A 24116-nucleotide genomic window follows, 5' to 3' on the forward strand; every position below is an offset into this window, starting at 1 on the left:
AGAAGGGATATTTATATGAAAAACTTATTCTCACACATTTTCGATAAAGAATCATCTCCTAAAACTTTTCACACTTATTTAGAAACACCCTGTATATGTGATATTCGTATTCAGTGCATATTCGCAAAGTTTGCTTGGAGGATCCAAACATACATATTTTTCGTACGAAATATTCAGATGAATTCAAAGTACTATTTCAGCTTGGAAATAAAAAACGTTGTAACTTGTCTATCCATCTTATTCGAAATCGTGAAAAATGAAGGACAGCTTGTGTCTAATCTCGTATTCGTCTCATTTCTCACCGAATCTCCCTGGCATCGAACCGCCCGGTAGTCCGGTGTCGATATATCCGGTTATATTTCCCTCTCCAAAATTTTCAGCAGCAGGAAGATTCGTAGGAAATTGCGTCGTTGACTTGGAGTATTCGTGACGATTTCACGGCGTGGAAAATTTCCTCCTCGCGAAAAGGAGGAAAATACAACGGAAACGCAAAGTATGAAGAATATTTAATATATTTATATGTACAGAATTTGCCATAACACATGCGAGATCAATTTTAAGAATGAATTCTTAAAGTAAAAATTTTTCGGACAAATTTTTCCTGAGAGTCGATGCACGATAAATTTATACATAATTAAAAATGAAAATCTATATATATTATATATACAGGATGTCCCAGACTTGACGAATCAGCCGTTAATGATAGATTCCTGAAATTATTTGGAAACGAAAATCTTAATATCAAAATGTCGAGGAAGATATAATTTTTACAAAAGATTAAAATTACCAATCGCGTTACGTTCTCCTGTTCCTTGTCCTGCTCAAGGACATAGCGCACAGCAGGATAATATCGATATCGATAGAGGGATCAATATAAAATAAAAAATAAGATTCTGCAGTGATTGTGTCTTCGATGCGACAGCAGTCAGTAGTTTGAACATTTTTATGAATTCTTCCTCAACATTTTAATATTAGAATTTTCATGATTCGATAAGTCTGAGATACTCTGTATAAAGATAAAAATATGTACATATAAAGTGAAAATTGTTGAAATTTTATTTTATCAAATAATATTACCTTACGTTGATATTACACTTGTTAATTAAATAATGTTGCTTTCTATTTAAAGTTTGTTTTACCGAATGTTATAAAAATTTCCCCAGATTGCGCACGATTAATTTTGTCGAAATTTCCAAATTTCACGATCGCAAGAACAATCGCGCGATTTTATCGTAAATGTATCGCATAAGTCAAATGCCTTTCTCACGCAAACTGCAGCGAAAGCTGCATTTAACTGCATTAAAGCCGTCTCTAACGGCACCGCACACACCGCATAATGTCCCCGTTACACCATGTCCATCGATAAAGTATAGGCCACGTGTAAAATCGCGATGTAAATCGTCTCGTCGATGTTACACGTACGTTAAAACATGTGCCCGTTGCGTGAAACGTACAACGTATAAATCGCACGGATAAACAAACATTTCGTGATTTACGGAGAGATCGCGGAGAAACTATATTTGAGGAGCTTGGTTTAGATTTCGATCACGCTAGATCGATTATCGCGAAGACAGATTTATTGGATCATTCACCGCAAATTTTCGCGAACACGAATATCACGAATTTCCTATTTTACTCGTTTCCGGCACGAATTTCCACTACTATTTTGTAAACTTTTCTTTTTTTCAAATTTCAATTTCATATTTGTGTGTTTTTAAAAATATTTCTAAAAATATTTATTTTATTACGTTTTATTGCAATATTGTTTTTTATTGCAATTTTCTATTACGGAATTTTTTTACAACAATAAAAGCGAGTTTCGATCTTTAATAAACATCGTATTTTTAGGTTGTCGGATTTTTGGATCCGAAACTTTGGGAGCTTTTTTTTTTTCATGCTAATCAAACTCATCATATTTTGTTTACGATATCGAGATCCATTGACTGTAAATTTTGCTGAGGTATTTTAAAAAAAATTAATATTTTAAATAAATTAAATCGACGAAAAATCAACGAGCAATTTTTGCTTTTCTCGCAAATTACTCGGACGATAAAATTTCTAGGCTCTCGTTCCTCAGAAATGTAGGTCGAAAATACACGGGGGACGAGTAGAAAAATTCATCGATCACATACTTTGAGCATCACGAATTATTCCAGGACGTTTGATATAGCGGCGCTATGTTTGCCTGAATGTTGCGTATTGCCTTGGCAATCAAAGCGATCCTTCGAAACGGGCGCATACACGTTTGTATTTATCCATGTTCTGCACATAATGGCTTGGCAAATATTCGTTCCCATCTCGTCTCTCCCTCCATTCTCGTCTCGTCTTGTTTCGCCCTCCATAGTCTGTAATTCGGCCTGTAACCCTTTTGATGTGACGCGTGGTGTGAAATATGACCAGAGATGCGGAAGAATCCAATTATTTTCCACGATCGCACAGGAAGAATAATATCTTTCTTTTCCCCAAGATTTATATTTAAAATATATATTCAGAAATTTTTTTACATGTGAAATATATTTATTTTATTACTGATTCTGGTTTCTCTCTTTGTTCTGGAAGCTTAAAATGCAGAAATGATCGGAGCCTTAATTTTATTAAACATTTAGAAAATAAAAGCTCTTAATATATTTGTCTCCACAAATATAAATACATTTTTTCTTCTCATAAATACACAGATCTGAAATTTTTGAAATCTTTGAAAATTCATCCGTCCAATGAGAATAATTTTAAAGCAGAAAGGGTATCTTTTCCATCTCTTTTTTCTAATATTGGGTAAATTTCGTGTTCTACGCAGGAGGAAACGTGTGTCGGAGGTGCATGTTTTGGCGAGAGGATAATTTGTCTCGTTTCATTGATGGAACGACGAGGTGGAACATGCGGTAACGCGATATGTCGCAACGCGAAGCGACACGCGAGTTCATAAATGGGACAACGAGGGGGTGGAAAGCTCCTGGAATGCTCTACGTTTACATCCTTGCACCCTCCGACGTCAGATTGCACCACCGAAGCACAAGCTTGCTTGCTTAACAATTGAAATTAAGAAAAAGAAGTCATTGCACTTTTTTAAAAATGCGAAAATGTTATATATTTTACGTATTTTTTTAGAGAAAAACCGAAATGACACTTTATGCACTTGTCTTATTTTAATTTTGTATTTTCTACTTAAAAATAAATATTTGAAAAGGATATAAAAATGTATAATACATTAATATTAAGAAATGATATATTAATATTATATAATATATTAATATTAATATTTTATAATATTAATATTATTATTATATAATATTATTATTATATAATATTAATATTATATAAAATATTAATATTATTATTATATACATTTTATATAATTAAAAATATATATATATTAAATAATATATATATATTAAAAATATATATATTAATATATTTAAAAAAATAATACGTATATATTTTATATATTTTCTTAAAGATTCTTTTTCCAGTGCTTTTTTTTTAAATAGAATGCAAGAACGAAACATTTATTATGCAATGTTGATTCTGGAATAATCTTTGAAGATTTGGGGAGATGGAAATAATCACAAGACTCATCTTCGTATTGTTTCCTGACGAGTTTACAATTACATTCTTTGAGAGGAATTCTAGCGCAAGATCCGGATTAATTTCAATTTAACTATTCGGATAAAATTCGAGAGAAAGACACAATGTATATATTATCATTATTATACGTATAGTTCCTCACATTATATAAAGAAATGGAGGAATTCTTCTCCTACTGCAGTTCTCCGCGATTCTATTATATATTAAAATCAGCAATTCTACTCAGATTGTTGTACGGACAACAAACTTATTTGCAGTCCTTCCACAGCGAAAGCGCCCCCTTTTCTCGGAGCTTTAAGTTTACTTCAAAAGAGATATAATAAGCATAATCTCTCTCTCCTAACCCCCTTTTTTCTTTCCGCTATAATTGCGACATAGTATCAAGTTCTCTGTAAACATGTCTAGAATAAAAAAAATAGTTATATGTATACAATTCCAGAATTTATATTCAAATATTAAAGTTATTATAAATAACAGATGAAATTTATTTAAATTCCATCTTAAAAATTATTCAAGATAAATTGAAAAAAATGTATAAATAATAGAGATTTTTCCGTTATTTCTAGAATCCATACATCTCGAAAAGCAATTTGCTAAGAATGTTAAAATTGGACAAGGTTAGTTGTCAGGGTAATTTTTTTCAGGAAATGAAACAAGACGAGCAGAAGTGATGGCGAACTTAACAAAACAGCGGCTAATGGAACGGGGAGGCTAAAATCACATTCGAGAGCTTCTCGGAAACGTCAAAATTCACCACGTGGCTTCCGATAATGGACGCCTTTCTGCTCCACGTGGCGCATTAAACGAACGCATTATTATATTAATATAAAAAACGTAAAACAATTTAAACACTTTATTTAAGTACACATATACTACGTGTACTTTTTAATTAATTTATTATCTAAAAATCTCATTTTTAACAGCTCCCATTATTCTCATATGTTTCACGTATTGTCTAAAGTTTTTCCGAACAATGCACGAATTTTATTGCGAAATCAGTATTTCGGAATTTTATCTTATTTCTGGGAATTTCTCGGTGTAACTTTAAGTCTACTATTGCACAGTTCTCTTTTTAACCGTTCTATTTCCACCCTTTATTGTACGAACTTATTGAAACTCCCAACGAAATCAGCAAATTTCACCACACGTGCTTGCGACGATAATTTTATAGCGATAACTTCCTCGCGAACGGGAAACAAGGGTTGTAGGAAAAACGTGTCTAACGGGGTCGTAAAGGTAAGATCGCACGTCTCTCGCGCGAACGCAATGTCCATTATCGTTTCCCGGTAACCTCGATACAGGGTACTTTTCATTTCGCGCACGTATCGAGTTAAGCGCGCAGGTATAAAGCACGGGTATAAAGCACCGGTCAGGTACAGGTGTTTTTCCTATTAACCCTCGAAACACACTAAGCTACTTTCCTTCGCGTGAAAGATATCTCTCTTTCGCGCAAGCTATTCCGAGCCGCTCTAAATAAATCAAAATTAATTTTATGCTTTCTTTCAAGAAAGGCAAGTCGATACTCGCATCGAATATTGTCCCTCTTTCCTTTTTTTATGATTTATATTTTGTCAACATTTATCATCGTCGTGTATTTTGATAGCTCGAAGGGAGCTCGCAGTTAACGTGAGCTTATTCATTTATAAAGCGAGTTTAATATACTGCTCTTGAGGAGCAAAAACACTCTCGTATATCCTTCGCAAGTTTACAATAATATTGTCAGTGCGGAGATTGTGTATTTTAACAATTCAAATGTTTAGGAGCTCAGCAATGAATAACCATACGTGATTACGTTTATTCGTTAGTTATACTTTTATGCAAGAGAAACATTTCTTTTTTTGTAATTTTACGGTTTATTAGACGATATATATATGGTGTGAAAGAATAAATGGCGCGTGCACGCTTTGTAATACGCTGGGAAATGAAAAAAATGTAATAATGAATGCGCAAAAAATAGCGTTCGTTGAAAAAAATTATGCGGCAGAATTGGACACCCCGTATAACGTAACCATCTAACGTCGCTTCATTAGAAACCCTCGAGAGTTCAGCCCTTTAGAAAAAGTTCCACCCTCGACGAGCACTTTTATATTTAGCGATTTAATTTTACTTGAACCTTCTAAATCGATAAACTTAATTTCTCTCTCTCTCTCTCTCTCTTTTTTTTCTCTCACGTAAACCTCTTCTTCGGCAAATTCAAACCGATATATCGATAATTTATTGTAATCTTTTTCTCAGATGGGTCCGAGAATCTGCGTCATCTTCGAGGTTGAAATCTTCATGATGACGTAAATTAAAAATTTAGACGGGAATATGTTGTTAAAAAATGCATCATATTCTTTTACAATATAATTTATATAATAATTACATGTCTCATCGAATGAATATATTCAATTTCTAAATCTTATGACTTTTCTCTTGCAATCTTTCATTCAAGCAGTCGGTATTTTTTTCCCAGGCATTAATCAAGTTCAATTTTGAATACTACTATTAATAAAACTATAATAAGTTATAATATGCAGCATGATTTGCATAGGAATAAAACTTTGATTATATTTTCATTTGCATAAATCAGCGCTATCAATTAAAAGTTCTTAATATCTGGAATATCTCGCTGACATTGACGAGATTGCTCTAGGATTCGGTTAAGGATTCTTAAAGTTCAATTTGTTTAAAAATCAAATTATGGTTTTAAAATCATCTTGCATGAAGACTGAGAGCGAACAAGTACATATACCACGATATTTGCCAATGGCAGAGTATTCCTATCTCGTTTGTGGGGCACTTGAAAAAGTAACTTAACATCTCGCAAACTCTGAACATTCTTTAACTAGATCGCGCCCAGAGAATGGAAAGTTTAAAGAAGATTTATTCAGAAATCACACAGTAGAGAAAAGAAGAAGTCCAGTAAAAAAATCTAACAATGAAGCCAGTACAATGTAAAGTGTCATTTTCAAGAAAAATTATTTGTCAGATCGAAAAGATCGTAAATAAATTGGAAATGATATCAATTTTAATTATATAATATAAATATAATAAATATAATAAATAAATATAATAACAATAAACAATAAATATAATAAATAAATATAATAAACAATGATGATGATATATTTTAATTCTTTTTATTCACGAAAGAAAGAGAAAACGATGGCCGCACTATCTTCTTGAAATATATATTTCATCTGAAAAATATAGTTTCTAAAATTGATGCTCTTTGGGGAAAATCGGTACGTGTCGCGCTTTACATGCTTCAGTCAACTCTCGAAACTTTGCAAATGCAATTTTCCCAAAACTTTATTTTCTGACCTGAATCGTAAGAGTGTTCGATTTAACGTTAAATACTTTTCAGAAATGCTCGTCAAACGTTTCCGACGCGACGTTGTTCAATCAAGCAATGGAGGATCGCGAACAATAGCGTGAAATTGGAGGGTTGGACGTATCGGAAACGAGCGTCACTATGCAATTGTTGGGGTCCGAGATTAAAAGCAAGGATGTTTTACAAAAGTAGAAAGATCTTTCCGCACGATCTTTCCGATACACACCATTTACTTCCATGGAAATTTCAATAAATTTAATCAAAGAATTATACACGTGTCAATCTCCTCTGTTAAAGGGTTATGCCTAGTCAACAGACCGAAAAAAGTCTGTTTAGGAATTTTTTTTTAGAAGTGTAATAATTTCTTTTACAAATAAATTTTTATTTAAAAGTACAAATATTAAGAATGTTATTATATATTTTTTATTTATTATATATTATATATTTTATATATTTTTTTTAAATAGAAGATTAATAAGTTATAACTATTCTTCCTTGGATATTGTTTTTTAAAAAGCGCTACGCGGTGAGCAGTGCTATTCGAAACTGATTCATCTGACATCAAAAATCGATAAACTGTAGTTAATGTACGAAATTGTCTAGTAGATGAACGAAGGATTAATCGAAAAATTGTTTTAGGACAAAATGGCAGCCATTTTACATTAAAATATTCTTTTTCGACTTAAAAATTGCTTGTTTTTTATTTTTAATTAAAAAACAGTATTCATTAAAAAACAGTGTTCATTAAAAAAACAAAATCCTTCGTTCATCTACTAAGTTTTTATATGTAGAAGAAGCCTGTAAAGTTTCAAGCAAATCAGTGTAACGGTTTTCGAAATATCGTGCTTGCCGACTTTGAAAAAATGATTTCGAGAAAAACGCATTTAAGATTTGCGTCACGTTTACGTTTAAATAAAATGCAGATTTTTTAATTGACACAGATCATCTATTCCGGGCCCATATAATTTTAATTTATTTAAATCTTCATAGATAGTAATCTTCTTGATAGCCCTCAAAATGTCAGAGCTGAAGCTTTAGAATCGTGTTTAAACAAAGTTATAGATTCTGACCCTTCATGAAACATACATTTACAACTCTGTCAATTTGCATCCGATTAATTTGAAACCTTTAGGAAATATTTTCAATATGATGTACTTCAAGAAAATGTAAAAACATAAAAATCGTTTTTTTTACTTCTATAAGATTAGACATAACCCCTTAAATTCTTTTCTTATTTAAATTAATTCGATAGAAACGATAATACAAATTACGTTGAAAATAGGATTTATGCCATAAGTTAACGCGCGATTTAATAATTTTAAGATTAGAACGCACGGGAGCGTGCTTTGCGTGACAATCTCAATAAAACTTTCCCCCAGAAATTATTCGATGACGGTTGCTTCGTTTCCAAAGAGCGAAACACCCCCTCTAGTTCTTATCTACTTCAGAAAACCTCCATTTTTATCCGAGGGACGGCGACAATCTGACGATGGTTATCGGGGTGACTGAGTAACATTACGTCTCTCGTTCGGCACGCCACATTTTCCTTTATCAAGATTCTCGACAGAGACCCTCGAAAGGGACATGCGATGAATTACGATTACTCGAGAGAACAAAAAGTGCTTTGTCGCGTCCCACGATACCTTCTCATTTAAGATGAAGTAGCAATATATTCAAATATTACATACATCTTTATATTTGAAAATGGAAACTTATGAAGCTTTTATGTTTGCGTTACATATTTTATTGTTTAAATAAAATATAAGAAGATATATAAGAAACTAGAATAAAGATATATGATAAATATTTCTCAAATAAAGAATATCTAAAAAACCGTAACATATTGCCTTACTAAGATCCAGGTGTAAAAGTATCGATATATCGCGACTAAATCTTAAGATTATAAATCTAAATTTAATTAAATAAAATTCTACTAAAAAATAAAATTAAAATTAAAATTAAAATTAAAATTAAATAAATAAAATTAAAATTAAAATTAAAATTAAAATTAAAATTAAATAAAATTAAAATTTTACGATAATTTAATAATAATATTGGTTCAAACTAAGCCGTCCGTCATATCAATTAATTATTAAATGATGTATTGTTAAATAGCACGTTGACTTGCTTCATCGAAATTTTTCTACACACTTTATTTAATGCAAAACTCATTTTTGAAATAATTATAAAAATTGCTGTATTTGTAAATTATTCATTCTGTATAAATTATAATGTATCATTACGTAGTATATTTATAATATTGATAAAATATTTCTCGTACATACGATCTAATATTATCAAGTCACGTCATTTTGCCAAATAAAGTTTTATAAATGTAAATGGATGAAAAGCCAGCCTTCTAATTGTCTCCTACCATTCGCTAATTACTGATAAGGCTACTGATAGGAATGCATTGTGCATGTTGCAGCATCGCGCAGTATCCCCTGTCGCATAGTTAATTGCAATAGACGAGCCATCCGTATTCGATCGAGCGTTATTATGGGAAATTTCGATAGGCGTGGCTATTTGTGGTATCGTTCAAAGTAGAATTAACCGGGAATTTCATTGAAATTATCAATCATACATGAATTAAATAATACGTCAATTAATATATGTAAATTTCTATCAATTAATACGCATACAAATTTTTAATGTACATAATAACGCGATAGAATTTAGTTTAATGCGAAAAGGGAATTTAATAAAGTTTTCATGAAATAAATCGGATCCTTAACGGATCCTTTTTCTATCTCGATTTTTCAAATGTCATCAAGTCATAATTTCGAGAGTAGTTTTACATTGTTATTTTAGAAAGGGCAGGTAACGTCCACCGATCTAATTATCCGGGGCGAGTGTCTAATTACCGATCGTGTCGCGATAACGATCGATCTTATATAGGGCTTAACCATTGCGGTTGTAACACGTTCGTAACAAGCTCCTTTGGTAACCGATATAATCTTGCAACATTATCCGATAACGCTATTTTGAATTAATAATAACGACAAGAAAGATTGCAGATTATGCGTGGACTTTTAAAAGATTCTGAAGGGATTGTTACGTTTGAATATTCCTGAAATATTTCCTCTGAATTTAGACAGCTCGATTAATTTTTATTCCAAGAGACACTAATGAAATACTTGATATCTCATTTTTTATCATTCCATTAGTCGGCATACTTTTTACTATATCTTTGCTATTTTACTGTGATTTATGGCCTGCACTAAAATAGCAACTTAATCTCCTTTATAGTCTTGAAAATTTTGTTTCAATAGTTAAAGAAGAAAGTTTCTTCTCTACTGACCGACTATGTACGAAGTATACCTTTTAATATATAGGTTGTTAGACTTTGCAATCTTCCATAATGCGCATTAATCTAAAATCGATGTAGAGAACAACTTGTTCTTTAATCGACAGATTTGATGCATTGTTAGTTAATGTATATTCGCAAATAGATGCCAATTTCGAAGATATACTCTGAAATATATCTGCGAATTCATTCACGATAATAAATAATTATTATAATAAATAATTATTATTAATAAATAATTATTATGTAATAAATAATTATTAATAATTCTCATCCACGATAATAAATAATTTGATTACTAATAATTAGAATGATGGAAAAGGTAGAAAAATTTTAAGTGATTATCGTCTAATGTAAAAAAATAAATAATCACATTTAAGTAAATGCAATTAAGCTATTTGAATCGAAAAATCTCTCGAATAAAATATAAATGAGTTATATGATTAAAATATTCGCGCAAATAATTATGATGGAGTTTAATTAATCATTAATGACTGGATTTACATGTGCTTGGTGTGTGTTTGAGATTAAAATAAAAATCACCAAGTTTGCATTTAGCGAAATACGCAATCGATTAAAATCAATTGATTTGTATTCGACACGCTTCTCTTGTATATTTTCTCCTCGTCGTTTCTGATCGATGTTACATATACAATATATACGCCTATATTAATGCACCTATATATCTCCCTTCTAGCAATGAATTTCTTATCGACCTCTCTTTACGACCTTACCACGCTCATTTGACGCGATCTTACGAGCTACTGGGTAGCTTCTGTGTGTATCGAGAAGCTGTAAATTATGAAAATCACATCAACCGCCTTCTCTTCATTTTTATTCGTAACACGATTAACTGTGAAATAATATTATTCTCTTATAAATGATTTTCTTAAACAAAAGTCGCGCGGGATATTTTCTTTCGTTTTAATTTAACTATCGATTCGGTTTTGTATCGATTCGTCAATATTGAGACATCAACTCGAGAATGGGCATAAATATTAGGTGTACGATTCATATTACACATGTTATGTAAGAGAAAATATATTTTACTATAATTTATATGTTTTTTATATAAATTTATATAAATTTTTTAATTTATTTAAATTATATTAATTTATATTAATTTATATAATTTATATTAATTTATAAAATTTATATATTTTTGTTTTTTTCTCCCTCGACAAGATATTGTATTGATCAATCATAATAATGTTTGAGAAGAGAAGGAAAAAGAGATCGCTTGTATAAATGCATTAAAATCCTTTTTCCCTTTTCCTTGAAAAATAGAATTCTATCGCGTCTGCGATGCTTTTCAAACGTCTCTTGCTTCCCTTTAAACACGTCGAAGTTTATTTTTTCTGAGCGACATTGACCATTAAAGAAAGGAGCTCGCCGTTAAAGCTCGCCATTGCATAGGTCGATGACTCCAAGGCCGAAATGGAGGATAAAACGTACGAGGGAAAGAAAAGGATAGACACACGATATTTCGAGTAATTAACTATCTCTCCCTCTCTCTCTCTCTCTCTTCTTAACTATCGATTTCACTCGACTAATCTCATAATTCATCAGGGATTATCGTTATGTCACTCACTCCGTCTGATTATCCTCGAAGGTCAGGCTGCCCTCGGTGTGCACGTATTGTTTGCCAGGCTTCGCGGTGCCTTCCACGGTGCGATAGGGGATGATGACGCGACCCCGGGCTCCGCTGTAACGTACCACCCGCAGAGGATGTTGGCCCACGCTCTCCACCAGCTCCACGTCCCTCTCGGGGAAGCCGAAGATGCCGCTGTGATCGTCGTCCAGAATCATCACCGTCGCCAGGCTCGGCGAGACTAGCATGGCTGGCTGACTTACGTTGCTGAGTCTAGAAAGTCGCAAGGTAACGATATTAAAATTATACTTTGTTAATAATTAATACAAGTTTTTATATAAATTCTTAACAGAGCGGATAACGATGAAAATTTCCGAATATGCAGAATTGGGGTGCTTTAAATTGTCGTATTTGTATTTTCTTTCTTTTTTAAAGAAGTGCAATTATGCAAGTACAAAGAAATTTATTTATAGATCACTAGGAAAACTTGAAACATTATAATAATTAACTCTGATATATTTTTATATATTTTTTGCAACAAGTAATATACAAGTGACATTCATGAAGACCCTCTCATGCTTCGAATTGACAAGCTTCTAATGACACGCTCTGTAATTTGAATGTCATCAGATCTCTTTTATTTCCCATCTAAAAATGTCATTCTGCGCAGAATACTTTAATCAAGTTCGTGGGTAAGCCAGTCTATAATTTCGACGCTGAATATTCGTCATTTACAAGAGATTTCTTGGACGTTATTTTTATCAGTTGACCTCCTTATCTTTCAACAAGCAGATTTCTTACGTTGTTTATTTTTACTTTTATTTAATTTTTTTCATCTTGTATTTGAAAATTTCAACAAAAGTCTTGACACTCAATTCAATTTCTCGCTGATAAAATATTTTATCATGATAATTTATTTTATTTTAGAAATTTATGTATATAAATTATTTAATAATATTGTATGTGTGAATATATATTAAAAATTATATTAATTTTAAATTACTATTTGTTAAATAAATATAATTTCATCATTAAATAATTATTTCCATATATTTTCGCACATATATTTTCTTTTGTTTCTCTCTATTATCTCTCTATTATCTTTACGCATTTTTTATTTTTGGATATTTCCCTCCATTAAATGGGAAATAAAACATTTCCGGAAATTTTTTATACAACAGAGTTGAATGATATGTTTTGACGTTAAAATAATTGGCGCACGTGCCAATAAAAAAGACGTGCAGATAAAAAAGATGTGCAGATAAAAAAATCATAAATTAATTATAGTAACAATTTATAGATGCAGAATCATGTGTGCATGTACATGACGTATACAAGGATTATTAAGTAACTAACAATAGTTTCGCTCCTCGACCTACATCTAAGACGATAATACGACAAATAAAAATTAAAATCTAAAAATTAAAATCTAAATCTAATAAGATTAGCTCTCATAATCAAGGTATTTTGTTAGACTAATTGACGCAGAAATGTAATAAAGTTCGTATCAACATCATCCGTCTGTTATTTTCGTTGCTCCCTCTTACAATTAGTCGAATTACATGTGTATTTGTCGATGTGTGCACCTTAATTGTAGATTTAATTGCACGTGCATGTGCGGTTTTCGCGCGACCTCACGATGCAATCTGACATGCGAGGTTACGTCGGAAATAATAGAAAATATCAGGTCACCCGACTAGACCAACAACACGAGCCCACAATTTACGATCGTGGTGCGAAATATAAAAGAGTCCGCTCGCTCTAATTGCACTTTTTGTATTTAAAAGCGAAACGTATATACACCTCCCAGAGAGAGAAAGACGCGACAGGAGACCGAAAGCGGAGAAGAAGGAGTGAAATATAATGAACGATTAAAGTCGGCGTATCGGTAGCAGCAATTGCCTTTAATTATCCGTCAGGGAAATGTGTTTTTGTGACGTAATAACAGACGGCTCGTGAATTTTCTCTCATAAGTGGACTTACTGGTCGTAATTGTTCTCTTGTGACATCATCATCATTCAGTTTTTAGCGAGCAACTTATTCGGGGAGCGGTAAAAAGAATTCTGACATATTATTATTTATTATTATTATTATTATTAATATTATTATATTTATTATTATTATTGTTATATTTTTTATTATTACTATTATTATTATTATTATTATTATATTAATTATTATTGTTATTATTATATTATATTATTATTATTATTATTATTATTATTATTATTATTATTATTATTATTATTATTATTATTATTATTATTATTATTATTATTATTATTATTATAATATTATATTATTCTTATAAAAACGATAAATATGTGCGAAATATGTCCCTCCAAAAATTTCGTATAAAATAAATAATACCAAAATAAATACCAACACAAAAAAATAAAACAATATTAAATATATTGATTTCATAATTAGCATTAATTATTAAATTATTAAAAAATTAATAAATTTTTAAAAAATATATACACATATATATGTGTCTATGTATAAATTATATAGTTAAAGAGAATAAATTTTAAATAAAAAAAAAGTATATTTTAATCATACAATTAAAAGTTCTCTAATCTCTGGATTCTTGTTGAAATTTTTTTGAAGTTCCTTTTCGAACATGCATGTTGGATGAAACGTTAGCAGCAGGTTAAATTACGTGAAGAATAATGGCCAGACTTAACCGCTTCTAACATCCTTGATTAAATCGAGTTAGCAACTTATCCAGATAAAATTGCGGATGCCATTCGTTGAAAATTAATTGAATGATTGCCTCTTCACCGCTAATCAATGATTCGCGATCACAGTGCGCTATAGTTGCGCTTTTAAGAACCACGCCTCTTTCGCGAGGAACTTGCGAAGCGATCCGTATCTTTCAATAGCGTATTTCAATGTGCGATATGATATTGATTTGAAGATTTAATTATGCAAATGCTCTACAAATAATCGTCCGGGCAATATTAATCATCCCGGTTAACATCAATAATTATATAATTACGAGCGTTTCCAGAAATGAAATTCTCCAACTAAATTTTAAGGGATGAAATGCATAACAACTTGTTCCATTTAATCCTGAATGAAATGAATTTTAGCAGAATTTTCGGAAAGATATTTAAAATATAATTAAGAAATATATTTAAATAAAATTAATAAAAGTATTCAACGTTAAAGTGTCCACGAAAAGGATATGAAACCTTGAAACGAAACATTAATAGAGGTAAAATCGCGCGTTAGCGAAATATGGTGCTTCGAAAAATGATATTTATATCGAACCGCCCTGTCATCGCAAAAGTCTTTGGAAGAGAAACGATGATGGATTCCACCGACCTGACATAAAAGTGCTCGTCCTCCTCGAACAGCTCGTCGTCGATAACCGAGAGCTTGATGGTCTTTTTAGTCTCGCCGGGCTCGAAGGTCAGGGTGCCCTTGGCGCTGACATAATCGGATCCCGCCTCGGCCGAGCCGTCCTCCGTGCAATAATCCACGCTGCATGCTTTATTAAGATCACCACCGGCCCTGGTGACTCCCACCTCGAAGGTCCCAACGTTCTCCATCACAGTGTAATGGCCCGGCTCGAAGAACACCCTCATGGCGTTGACGTTCTCGATGTCGATACTCTCGGCCTCCGCTTTCTGCAACTCGGCCTTGACCTCGCTGAGGTCGCTCTGCGCCCTTTCGCTGATCTTCCTGCTGAGGTTGCCCGCGCCCACCATCTTCCTCGTAGCCTGCACTCTGTAGAAGGCCCTGCTCTTCGGGCCCTTGCCCAGCACCTCCTCGTGAGCCATGACCTCCAGTTGCTCCAGGGGTAGAGTAGGATACTTCTTGCGCAATTCCTTCAAGGTGTTGATGTAATCCCTTCGGGTTTGCTCGAATTCCTTCGCCTCGGGGGAGTCGATATCGGCCAGGCGGTCCACCATCCCGTGGAGACCATCTTGCTGCGGCTTGATCTCCAGCTCCACCCCTATCTCGGAATCCCCGGCCTCCGCCTGCACGATTACGCCGCGCTTATTCATCCGGTAGCCCTTGTGCAGATACTTGTAGATCAGTAATCGACGATCGGCGACGTAAGCCGTCAATACCGTGGCCGGGAAGAAGGCGAAAGTCAGTATTCCCTCCCAGATCTCGAGCACCCCCGGACTGGTGACCGCCAGGATGATGTAGAGCCACACGTAGGCGAAGATGCTCCAGGTGGCGGTGACGAAAAAGACGCGCAGATGCTTTATCTTCCGGCTCTCGCCGTTCGGGATCACGAACACGCACAGGGAAATGATGACGAAGAGGTTGTAGGCGGCGGAACCGACGATCGTACCCGGGCCCAGTTCGCCGGCTTGGAAATTCTTCGCCCAGATCTCGATGATGGACAGCAGGATCTCGGGCGCGCTGCTGCCCAGCGCCATCAGAGTCAGATTGGCCACCGTCTCGTTCCACACTCGCACGATGATGATCTGCGGCTCCCTACCGTGACGACGCACCACTAGCTCCTTCTCCTTAGACGTGATCACCTCGATAGCCGCCATGAAACGATCGCTGATGATCGACACGCCGATAAACAGATATAACAGCAGCAAGAAATACACCAGGCCCCGGAAGATGATGTCGGTCAGGTACAGGTTTTCCTGCGGATTCCAGAGCGGCATCAACAAGCCCGGCTCGCATTGCACCGAGTAGTTCCCGGACATATCGTGCGAATCGTATTTCGAAAATTGCGATTAAAACTCGGCTCTCCCGATAACTTGATGACTGTCTCTCGAGGAAAATTCGCCAATAATTTCGTTCTTCATTCAGAGCGACGAACAATCTCCTTATCCCGGTGCTATTTCGATTCGCGACTTGCTCTTGAGAGACGAAAATTCTGCGAGTTTATTTTCCTCTCGAGAAACAAGAAACAAGGCGGGTTCTCTAGATTGGCAGAGTTGAAAAAAATTGCTGTTTTTTTTTACTTTTCTTCTTTATAATTTCTGCTTTCTCCCACTAGCACTGATTAGCGAACAAAGACTCGATCTCGAAAACTCAAACGAACTCGACATACGACGCAGACGTGGTCGTTTCTGCAAAGGGATGCTATGTTTTGGAGCGTCCCCGAATAACAACAATTGTACCATCAAGCTGATGATTCTGGACCAGCGCGATCTGATTATTCCAGCCTCCTGATTTAACTCGGCCTCCTAATCGAGGTCCCCGAGGACATTGCGTTGGCTCATCGGACAATCTTGGGGGAAGATTTTTCTGTTTGTCTCTGTCCTGTCTTTCCTCGCACAATTTTCACGCACTTCCGCCCCGTTAACGTTCGTCCGCTCATGCACATCTATCCCCTATCCCGAAAAGACGAATTGGAACTGGCGTGCGGGCCACCCCGAGGAAGGTACATTCGGCGTCCAGGAACCGGCTACCGAGGGAACCCGCCAATATCACCGCGGCAGTGAGCTCCCATCACGAAGCGGTGACCCTACGACACCACGGGGGCAGCAGAACCGTACCGGGCCGCGTTCGAACGAACACTGAAAGAGGAGAGAGAGAGAGAAAGAGAGGAAGCTAGAGGAGAGAGCGGCCAGACCGAGTGGGGAGTGGTGTCTCGAGCTAGCCAGACGCGGCCACCCCGTTTTCCTCGCCCCTCTCCGCTTTCCCTCCTCTCTTCACCCTTCAGCCATCTCTTCCGTCTCGCTTCGACTTCGTTCTCGTCCTCGGCCGCGACGCGCCGATGATACCCTCGTCTTTGTCTTCTTCATCATGCCGATGGTATCTCCATTCTCGTCTACCCCACAGCCTTCGGCGGTCTCTTCATCCTTATTTATATCACCAATCGCGCCAATAGTGCCATCGTTCTCGTCTGCTCTACTCGCGCCAAAGGTACCGCCGTTCTTGCCAAGCTATTTCCGTCCTTGTTGACTTCACTGCGCCCACGATGCTCCCTTTCCCTCGTCGAGCTCGTTCGCGATACCTCACCGAAGAAACGCTACCGTCTTTCGTACGCTTCACGCGTCTATCTATCTATCTGTCTCTGTCTCTCTCTCTCTTTTTTGCTTCTTCTTCCCCCCCCCCGTCTCTTGGCCTCCTTCTCTCTCCACAGTTTTCATTCCTCGTCACGCTTCACGCGGCGCAGCGGCATCTTGTATACGTTTGCGCACAGAACGTGTAGAATATCTACCCTCTCTAGAAGCAACCCCCCACTTTCTCTCTCCGTCCGCTTTTTCCACACCCCGTATTTATATCCTCGTCCTCGTCGAACGCTCGCGCACCACCTACCTCCTCTCCTCTCTTTTTTCTCGCTCTGCAATGTGCGCTCTCTTCCTCTATCCTACCCTCTTGCCTTCTTTCTCTTTCGTTCTATAACAGTGGTGGCCATAATATGACTCTCCGATTCCTATGAAATTAAATATAATTTGGTCTTTGTACAACAAATGCAGGCATTTTTCTCTTGTAAAATACTACCAACTTGTGTCTAAGAAAGTGGAAGAGGGTAAGCTTAAAATTAATGATTTTATAAATCGCTATAAAAAATTTATAATTAAATAAGAAAATTATGTTTAAATTAATAGAGAGAAAAAAAGGTAGAAAATATTCTTTTGATGTGCAACTTTCAATTTGTCACTGAATTTATAAACGTACTTTTTTTAATCATGTTAAAATAGCATTAAATTCGTGAGATTCTGCAGCAACCTTTTTTTTTTGGAAAAAAATGGCTTCTTAAATTTGCATTTTTATGAATGCAGAGATGGAGGGAGAATATTTAAATGTCTCGCTTCCGATACACCGTAATTTGATATTGCTTCTTACAGATATAATCCAGTTGATTACCACTGTTCTACACGAATTTACTTCCAACACTTCCCAGATTGCTATCTTCGTCGCTCTTAGGTCCTTTCCGCCCCTCTCCAAAACTATCCACGCCTTTGCCCATCCTCCCCCCTGTTTTCCATCCCTGTTACAACTTACGCTCCCCCTCTCTCTTCCTCTCTTTCATCCCCATTCGCGCCTGTGGAAGTGAAGCGTGTATAGGGATGATTCAACTTACCTTCTGGAGAATTTCATTTTTGCCACAAATGACTTGCTACAAATTGTTATCGTAATATTTTAAAAGAAAACATTTTTTACCTTGAAAAAATATAGATGGATTAAATTTTACATGATAAAAACATTACGTAAGAATATTATCATTACATAAGATTGAGAAGTCGAAATGTGAAAATTTTAGCGCGCTCTCTCTGAGGGATATCCACATTTACGAAATTTCTATGTACGCCCTTGCTTCAGACTCGATCCTCGTCGCACTAGAACGTCCACCCTCTTCCCGTCCTCGTCGCGTCGCGCACCCCCTCGTTGCGCATGCGCGACCACCCTATGCGTAACCGACACCCTGAAAGGGACAGAGGCTCGACCGCTTCGACACCTTGCCGGCCTTCGGCCGGCTCGATCAGTTCTACTATCAGTTCCACATCAAGCGTACAGCGTGTTTACACGAGCATTTGGGTAATCATTGATTACTCTTATGGCTACTTTGATAAGCGATTTATAAAGTGATTTACTCAAGTAACACTGGGAAAAGCTATCAATCATATGTTTCGTAATCTGTCATTTTTTTCATCATCATTGACGATTATTGCCTTCACTTTTCTGCCCTTGTCGCACATGCCTGATTCGATATATTGGCTGTAATAAAAAAATTCCTTTGGTTTGTATAGTACGCCATTACATCATTATTGATTCCGTGGGAAGATTTTTAATTTGTAAGGAATTTATTTAACAACTTATTAAATTTATTGATTTTACAGGATAAAAGACTGAGTGGCAAATTGCATAAATTATTTCCCGATTAACTTAATTTAAATAATATTATGTCATAAATAAATTAAACAAATTAAAATAATATTAAATCATATTAAATAATATTAAATCAGATATTATAAAAATTAAAATAATATTATTTCATGAAATAATTAAGCAAATTAAAATAATATTAAATTAATATTATATCATAAATAAATTAAACAAATTTTTCACAAAGCGCTTTCGATATATCTTGTCCTTTTAAAATTCTAATTTCTAGTATTTGTAATTTATTCGTAAAATATCGTACGATATAAACATGATACATAGGTAACGAGATCTCTGCGGTTCGGCTACTCTTGCGGGACGCGACATGCGTTTAATCCTGCGGAGCACTTTTTTCTGCGGAAAAAAAAGGGAACAGAGAAGGTAGAAATACGAAAAATTCTACCGTTGTCACGTGGAAATACAGCTCAAGAATATAATGTGAGATTTAAACGCCGCACTCTCTCGTTTCTTGCATATTGCTCTTGTGCTCCGCTTATTTCCGCGGTTTGCTATTGTTAGCTCGATAATTAAAACCAGAAAATTTCAAGCACTTTGAACATTGAATTTAGTAATTTTTTTTAAAAGCCAATGGAAACGCGCTATTAAGTCATTTGCATAAATCGTCGGTTTTATGACGACGATTTTAAGATGACTTTAACAACGATAATCTCACGAGAGAATCAAATGTGAAAAATTTTACATAAATTTCTGTTGAATCTCCAACGAACGCGATTATGAAATAAAATAAAAAAATATAGCAAAATATACATTAATACTCTATATATGTTGTACATATAAGAAACATTTGTATAGACAAAGATACTATTTTACGATGATATAAAAAGATTTATTATGATGATATAAAATTTATAAAAAGCATTTATCTAAAAAATATTAATAAATCGTAAAATATTAATAAATGATTATGCGTATAATAAAGCATCAACCCAGCATACTTGTACTTATTTATAATAAATTGAAACACATTATTCTTTATAGTTTTTTAAGCACTTGAACACTACGAAAAGCAATAATGATAATTATATTAAGTATCGAATTCTTATTTGTAAAATTAAAAAATTATCATGGTATTAAAAAAACTTAACCACTTATTTATATTTTAAAATTATTTGCGAAAACTATATATAAACTCTATATATGCTGCCAAATGAAAACTATACACAATGAAAGATAATTTTTTAATTATAGCTTAATGAAATTAAAATAGTTTAATTATAATTACTTACTTAACATATTTTACGTTAAATATTTTTAGATTATTTTAATAAAAATAATAATATATGATCAAAAATAAACATTATATATAACATATCGATATGTATATTTTTAATTAGCAAAAGTTTTCTTGATTCTTTATCAATATTTTTTAATTTATTTGAATTTAACTAAAAAATTCTAATTTTTTAATTTTATATAAAGTATGTTTTCAAGAAGAATATTAAATTTAACAATAGAAAATTGAAAAATTGATGTTATGCAAGAAAATGTGCTTCCATTAATACATCAATCGAAAAAATGCATCATTTTTTCTATTTTTCTATTTTTTACTTAACGTATTTCGTATCTAATCTGTTTAAGAACGAAATCTAAACAATTTAAAATGCAAAAATAATGATTATCAAAAATAATATTCTGTTTTGAATTATCGAAAGCAAAATTATTGATGAATCTTTCTTATGATTAATCATATTCACTATCATTTTCTTCATCATCCTTTTCGCACTGTGTGCATTTGTCCTCGACGACGGATATATTCTTCAAATGCAACATCATATCGTGTGCCGAGAGCGCGTGGAAGGATCTCACTTTCAACTTTAACATGGGATTTCCGTCGAGGTAAACGTCCCTCAGAGACTTGATGTTTATCAACGATAAGTCGTCCAGTTCGGTAAAGTAATTTCGCTCGAGATGCAACTCCTGGATCTGCCACGGTAATGTCCATTGCGCCGGAAGCTGGCGGAGTTGATTTCCGGAAAGGTCCAAGTACGTTAAACTTGGGAGATTGAAAGCCCGAGTTTCGATAGTTGTTATCATGTTGTTCGACAAATACAGGTATTTCAGTCTTTGTAAGCGGCAAAACGCGTCGGAAGGAATCAAGCTGATACGATTCCCGGTTAGATTCATGCTCTCCAGGTTCAGTATCGGGCAGACATTCGGTATCGTGGCGAGAATATTATTAGCCAGCGAGAGATTAATTATCCGGTGGGTATTGTTAAAAATAGTGCTGGCCAAATTTGCGATTTCATTGCCCGATAGATCCAAGTTTAGCAAATGCTCCATATCGTTGAAGGCATCGGCCGACACTTCAAAGATACGATTGCTCGATAAAGATAGATTTTTCATCCCGATAGCGCCTCTCAGGGGTATGGACTTTTCCTGACACTCCTCGAAGCACACTTGGGTGATCTCATTGTCATCCATAACGAGCTCATGCAGATACCTGCAATGTTTGTCGAGATTACGAAAAAGAAATAAAGCAACAATAAAAGGAATAAATATAATATATAATATAATAATATAATCGATAATATAATATAATAATAATAATAATAATAAAAGCAATAACAATTGTATAATAATAATTGTAATAATAAAATAATATAATAATAATAATAATAAAAGCGATAATATAATAATAATAATAATAATAATAATAATAATAAAAGCGATAATATAATAATAATAATAACAATAAAAACAATAACAATCGTGCAATAATAGTAATCGTAATAAAATAATATAATAATAATAATAATAATAAAATTAAAATCTTTTACACAGATGCTCTTTTATGAAAAAAAAAATAAATAAATTGAATAAGAAAGAATTTAATAAATATTAATACCTGAGTTTGTCCTGGTCGATGTGATCAATCAGATTTTTCTTCAGATTAAGATGAGTCAAAGTCGTCGGAATATTGTCGAAGACAGTATTGCTAGAACTGATGCTGTTATTGCTCAAGTGTAAGTGAGTTAGGATGGGCATTGATATAAAAAAAGTGATCGCAATATCTCGCAGTTGATTGTTGCATAATTGCAGGTGCTCCAAACTCTGGAAAGACTCGGATTCCTTCAGGATTTCCTCTTCGTTGGAATTATCGTTGGAAATATCGTTGTTGTCGTTGATGATTAGCGTCTGCAAATTATCGTTTCCGTTCAACGACAGCAATTTCTTCCTCGGGATTCTGTTTCCGGATAAGTTCAAATGCCGTAGATTCGGCATGCCGCGGAAGGCAAACGGCGAAACGTCGCTTATGTTATTATTGTCCAAACTGAGACTGATGATTCTGTTGCTTTTAATGAAATTCCGACCGATTCTTTGAAGACCGACATTCGAAAATCTAAATGAGATGTCGGATGGATAGTATAATTGTGATGGGATCGGAGTATATGGTTGATGTGGAGTATATGGTTGATGAGATGGAGTATATGGACGATATCCGGTATTTGACGAATGGATAACAAATTCATGATTTGATTGTTGTATGTTTTCAGATTCTTCAGTTGGCTTGAAATCATATCGGTTCGCTTTTGCCAAGTGCGCGGTGATAAGGATAGAGAAAAGAATAATTTTGTGGCTTAATGCCATCTGAAAAAAATAAAGAACGGTATACCAATTATAATATAATATTTACATTAAAATTAAATATAAAGGAAAATATAAAGAAATTATAACAATAAACTAAATTAAAATAAAGAAATAAAAAATACTTTCATCACTATTAAATTTATATAAAATCATATTAAATGTAAATATAAATTTTCTAATAATATAAAATGTGAAACACAAAAGTAATATGTATTTTTATTTTAACATAATTACAAATAAAATAAATAAATTGATATTTAATATTGTTACATATAATTTTTGAGAGATTCAAATATTATATTAAATATTTATTAATTATTATATTGTAGCTGCAAAAGTAGGAAGGTATAAATATTATAAGATATTTTTTTTCATAGAGATATATAAAGATACTAAATTCTATTAAATTCTATTAATAATTAAAAATTGTAAAAATTTAATGTTATATGAAAAAATAATCATAAGAAATTCATCATAAGAATTTATTTTAAATTCTGACAAAGTTTAAAAAGATATATATTGCAGTATATAATATAATATCCTTGAAATAATAGAATAAATTCAAGCAAATAAATATTTATAACACTTACGATGCACTAATTTTTTCGTAAAGTTGAACACTTTGTTTGATCACTTGATCAGTCCGATTCACTTGAGCAGTCCGATACCTTTTGTCGCGAGGGAGCGAATTTGTCTTCTTATATACCAGCGGCGATCTTTACGGGGTCTCGTCTTCACATATAACAGTTCCGTCTATGTAACGTATCTCACACCAGTTGAGGTATGCATTTGTATCACATTGTATGTATGTGTGAGATTAAATATAATTGATTTAATTAACTTAAAAAGTAGTTACATTTAATTTATTCAGTGTTATTATATTTGTTTTAAAAGTA

The 24116-nt window shown here is 33.8% G+C and overlaps 2 protein-coding genes across 4 annotated transcripts in view; both read right to left on the reverse strand.

Moving 5' to 3' along the window:
- LOC105249726 (sodium/calcium exchanger 2) overlaps positions 1-17408 on the reverse strand; it is a 66969-nt gene extending 49561 nt beyond the window's left edge. For all 3 annotated transcript variants that reach the window (XM_011255400.3, XM_011255402.3, XM_011255401.3), the window contains exons 1-2: positions 15127-17408; positions 11797-12069 (exon numbers count right to left, since the gene is read on the reverse strand). In XM_011255400.3, the coding sequence (XP_011253702.1) occupies positions 11797-12069; positions 15127-16478 (1625 nt within the window). In that variant the 5' untranslated portion in view covers positions 16479-17408. The remainder of the gene's footprint in view (positions 1-11796; positions 12070-15126) is intronic.
- Positions 17409-21250: 3842 nt separating this feature from the next.
- LOC105249737 (leucine-rich repeat-containing G-protein coupled receptor 6) lies at positions 21251-23928 on the reverse strand. The gene is made up of 3 exons (XM_020027071.2): positions 23811-23928; positions 22478-23220; positions 21251-22072 (listed from the first exon to the last, which is right to left on the reverse strand). The coding sequence occupies exons 2-3, from the start codon at positions 23218-23220 to the stop codon at positions 21313-21315; spliced, it is 1503 nt and encodes a 500-aa protein (XP_019882630.2). The 5' UTR covers positions 23811-23928; the 3' UTR covers positions 21251-21312.
- Between the last annotated feature and the right edge of the window lie 188 nt (positions 23929-24116).

Source organism: Camponotus floridanus, unplaced genomic scaffold (genome assembly GCF_003227725.1).
Source record: "Camponotus floridanus strain SB8 unplaced genomic scaffold, Cflo_v7.5 scaffold127, whole genome shotgun sequence".
In the NCBI taxonomy this organism is placed as follows: domain Eukaryota; kingdom Metazoa; phylum Arthropoda; class Insecta; order Hymenoptera; family Formicidae; genus Camponotus; species Camponotus floridanus.

What these genes read in the sequence shown, in the direction of transcription:
- LOC105249737 (XM_020027071.2), bottom strand. Translation starts at nt 23,220, where the DNA reads ATGGCATTAAGCCACAAAATTATTCTTTTCTCTATCCTTATCACCGCG. An exon ending in ATCGACCAGGACAAACTCAG is followed by an intron (nt 22,073 to 22,477) that starts GTATTAATATTT and finishes CAAACATTGCAG; the next exon opens with GTATCTGCATGAGCTCGTTA.